This window comes from Phragmites australis, chromosome 23 (genome assembly GCF_958298935.1).
Source record: "Phragmites australis chromosome 23, lpPhrAust1.1, whole genome shotgun sequence".
In the NCBI taxonomy this organism is placed as follows: domain Eukaryota; kingdom Viridiplantae; phylum Streptophyta; class Magnoliopsida; order Poales; family Poaceae; genus Phragmites; species Phragmites australis.
Window position 1 is genome coordinate 4487325 of NC_084943.1, and position 3741 is coordinate 4491065.

The 3741-nt window shown below is 48.2% G+C and overlaps 1 protein-coding gene across 1 annotated transcript; it reads right to left on the reverse strand.

Annotated features, from left to right (window-relative positions):
• Positions 1 to 954: 954 nt before the first annotated feature.
• LOC133906493 (lysine histidine transporter 2-like) lies at positions 955 to 3029 on the reverse strand. The gene is made up of 7 exons (XM_062348416.1): positions 2863 to 3029; positions 2285 to 2668; positions 1765 to 2158; positions 1554 to 1659; positions 1380 to 1471; positions 1166 to 1234; positions 955 to 1053 (listed from the first exon to the last, which is right to left on the reverse strand). Exons 1-7 carry the CDS (start codon positions 3027 to 3029, stop codon positions 955 to 957), a joined length of 1311 nt encoding a protein of 436 aa, XP_062204400.1.
• Between the last annotated feature and the right edge of the window lie 712 nt (positions 3030 to 3741).

Below are 3741 nucleotides of genomic sequence, written 5' to 3' on the forward strand. Positions count from 1 at the left end.
CCGAGATTGTAGGGTCAGGGTTGCAAATTGGTGTTTTGGAAAACCAAAGTGAAATTGTAAATCCGAGGAAAAGATCATATTAAAAGGATTAATTCTAGTTGGATGGATGTAACGTATTCCTCACGCTTCCATTATATAGTCAGATTGAACTAGATAAATGATTCTGCCCATGATTTCTTGATATTTATGATAGCATCTAATTTAAAATTTGAATCATTTGCTAATGGCAGGTAAATTATGGAACAGTTTTATAAAAGAAAGCGCTCATTCCAGATAGTGCCAACAATGCAAACAATTGATGACATAAATATGAATACTAAAAGGTAATGCATTTATTTTCATTGGATCATTCCTTTTGGTAAACACTTTTATCTCTACTTCAATCTTTTGAACCATTAATGTTAAAATTCGATGATTATTTTATTATTTAGACAATGTTGTTTGAAAACTATATATCGTTATACTTGTGATAAAGCAAGGTGGCACTCTATTCAGTTGCGATCTAACTGAACAATGGCGCTAGAATGCTAGATTCGTTCGTTTGAGAGACACAACTAGATTTCCGGTTTTTTCTAACGACTCAACCGCCACAAACGCGTACGTTATCTCCGCCATGCATACAGTTCATGCATATAGCTCAAGAAACCGATGGTTAAGTCCATGCGTATAGCTTCATTCTGGAAGCTAGAAAGTAGAAAACATAGGAATGGTACGGAAAACACCATGTGCATATAACAGCATCATCTGACAGAAACGAAGGCAAATATAATGCATCCATCCCGTTAGAGCATCGACGACTTAGCAGTACCACAAGCACCAATCCACACACACATAATCAATGCCTTTGACATAATAAATAAATAAATCACAGATTAAACCAAATTGTTTGCTAGCTAGCTAATTAATGTCTAAAACTCATCTAAATAATTGAAGGGTTTCTCATGGGCGAATCGATCACGAGAAAAACTTGTAGGTCGAGGCGTTGACGATGATCGACCGGAGACCACCGATAGGTGCGAACACCGTCAGAAGCACGCCGACGATGATACAAAACTGCAAGTCAAAGACATTTATTTGGTTACCACTATTCTGCACTGAAGAAAATATACCATGAAAGATACTTGAAAGAGAAGCAAAAATATTATGGAAGTATTGAGCGACTCACCCAGTTGGTGAACCAAGAGAGGCCAAACCGCTTGGGCTTCATTATCTTCAACCACAGAATGCAAGGAAGCTGTACGTAGAAGAAATTTCGTTCGATTCAGTTGAATTAATAAATCGACTAAACTAGCTAGTAGATGAAGAGCTTAATAATTAGATTTGTTTGCGATTAATAATTTGGGGGGATCGAGGAAAGAAACAGAAATGATCTCACGTACGTAGTAGGTCGTCGGCGCGAATGCGAAGCCACCGAAGAACCCTAGCAATCCGCCGAAGAACGGGACGGCGATGCCCACCAGCGCGGTGCAAACTGCACGTACAGATTAACCAGGAGGGCAAAATGAGCACTGTTTGTTCTTATCAGATTTTAATAAAATTCGTTGCGCTCGTACCAACGTAGAGTGAGCGCGCGATCAAACGGAGACGCAGCCCCGGCCTGAATCGAAGCTTCTTCACCAGAAACGTCTCCATCATGTCAAACACCGGCATGGCGTAGATCTTGATGCTTGCATGCAAGCAAGGAGCCATCAAATGTCAGAATGCTATTATTAGAAGTATGCATTGATGCATATGTGTGTACGTAGAATGTAGATATTTAGGGACCTGGTAGCTGCCGACGACATGGACGACGACGAACAGGTTGGCGGCGGCGATGAGCCAGCGCGGCTTCTCGAGGGTGATGAGGATGTTGTCGTCGACGGCGTTGCCGAATATGTAGTACCCGACGAAGGCCACGGGGAGGTAGCAGATGGCGACGACCAGGTAGGCGACGACGACGCCGAGCCACATGGGCTTCTTCGACGGCTTCTCCGGGGTGGAGGGGATGGTGGCCTGGATCTCCAGCACCACGTTGTGTCCCGCGTACGCGAACGCCACGTCTCCCAGCGCGCTCAGGAAGTTGAACGTCTGCCCCGTCGTCGTCGACGCCGTCTTGCCGTAGTCCACGTCAGCGTGCCGCCCCTTGTGCACCGACGCCACCCATGCGATCGTCGAGTAGCTGCATCGATCATGGTGTGTGCGTGCGTGCATACATGATTACATGCATCATTTCTCTCATGATGATCTCATCCAAATTGACATTCAAGTATGAAACATATCTTGCAAGTAGATCGATATTACGCACCTGAGGGACATGACGGCGGCGGCGAGGGAGACGAGGGTGATGGAGTTGAAGTTCGGGAGCTGGGAGAGGAGCAGGTGGCCGGAGCCGAAGATCATAATCCAGTAGCTGGTCCGGAGGGGCGCGGCGTGCGGGAAGGCAACGGTGTAGAATTTCTGGAGCGACTTGCCGCCGGTGACCATGTAGACGATGCAGACGCCGATCTCGACGATGAGCTGCTGCGGGACGACGATCCAAAGGCCCAGCCTCTCGCCGAAGGCGTGCTGCCCCAGCTCGTGGTAGCGGTCGAAGCGCTTGCCGGGGACGCACTCGTGCATCTCCACCATCTGCCACAGCGTGTACAGGGTGATCACCCACGACAGGAGCATCGCCGCCACGCCGGGACCCCTAAAATCAGATCAGAATCAGACCAATCACTCGCAAAAAGTTAATAATCTCTCATTCATCAGACGACGTTGCGTTGAGATCACACTGGGAAACGAACGCATCTGTGATCAACTGATCGCAAAGAGATCCGATCCGCGCATGCAAGAGCACGGGAGAACGAGATGAAACATGCGTGCGTGCGCGTTCGTTCGTACCATCCGAGCTCAGACATGGCGTAGGGCAGGCTGAGCACGCCGGCGCCGACCATGGCGGTGACGTTGTGGAAGGCGGAGTACCACCACTTGGCGTTCCGCGATGAGGTGATGGGGAGCCAGTCGTCGATGGCCTTCTCCTTCTCCATGTTCATGGACGACGGCGCCATCTCTCCGATAGATCGCTCAAGAGCGCGCACCAGGCTAGACGAACTCGATCACACACACGATCGAAGCCAGCCGCAGTTAACTGATGGGCATGGGCATGCGATGGGATCTGAAGGAGAAGGAATGCAAGGAGATGCGTAAATATAGGTAGCGCCGAACGGCGGCAGTATCTAGCTAACAACCGTAACAAACTGATTCCTCTAAATTCTGGCCGTTACGTTTGGAGCTGCTGTGCCCGGTCCTCCTGAGCGGCTGCGGTTCGTTTATGCTATGTAGCCCGCCGCCGCTCACCTGCCGGCCTGTTTCCGTTGTTTGTTGGGTTCGTTTGAAGTGAAGACCCGTGGAGCCCTTGGTTCCGGCAGAGAACTATCTCCCCCATCCACGTAGACCGACAGGTGGGCCCATTGGGTTCTCCAGTCCCTTAGGTAGTATTTGGGTGATAGAATCTAGTATTTTGTATTGTAGAGAGATTGTTTGGTTGATTGTATAGAATGATATATGTTTCTATTTGATTGGTTGTATGAGATAATACGAGATCAGTTTGTTGATTGGCTCGATAAATTGTGGTGCTATGGTAACCTCTTCCCTGAATAAAGGTAACGCGTTACCTCAGATGGACCATCTTCAGCGACGAGAACATTTCATGCTCCAACATGATCCATCGCCGAGATTCGGGCACTATCTGAACCTTAACGGAGCTGTTAGCGCATCCAC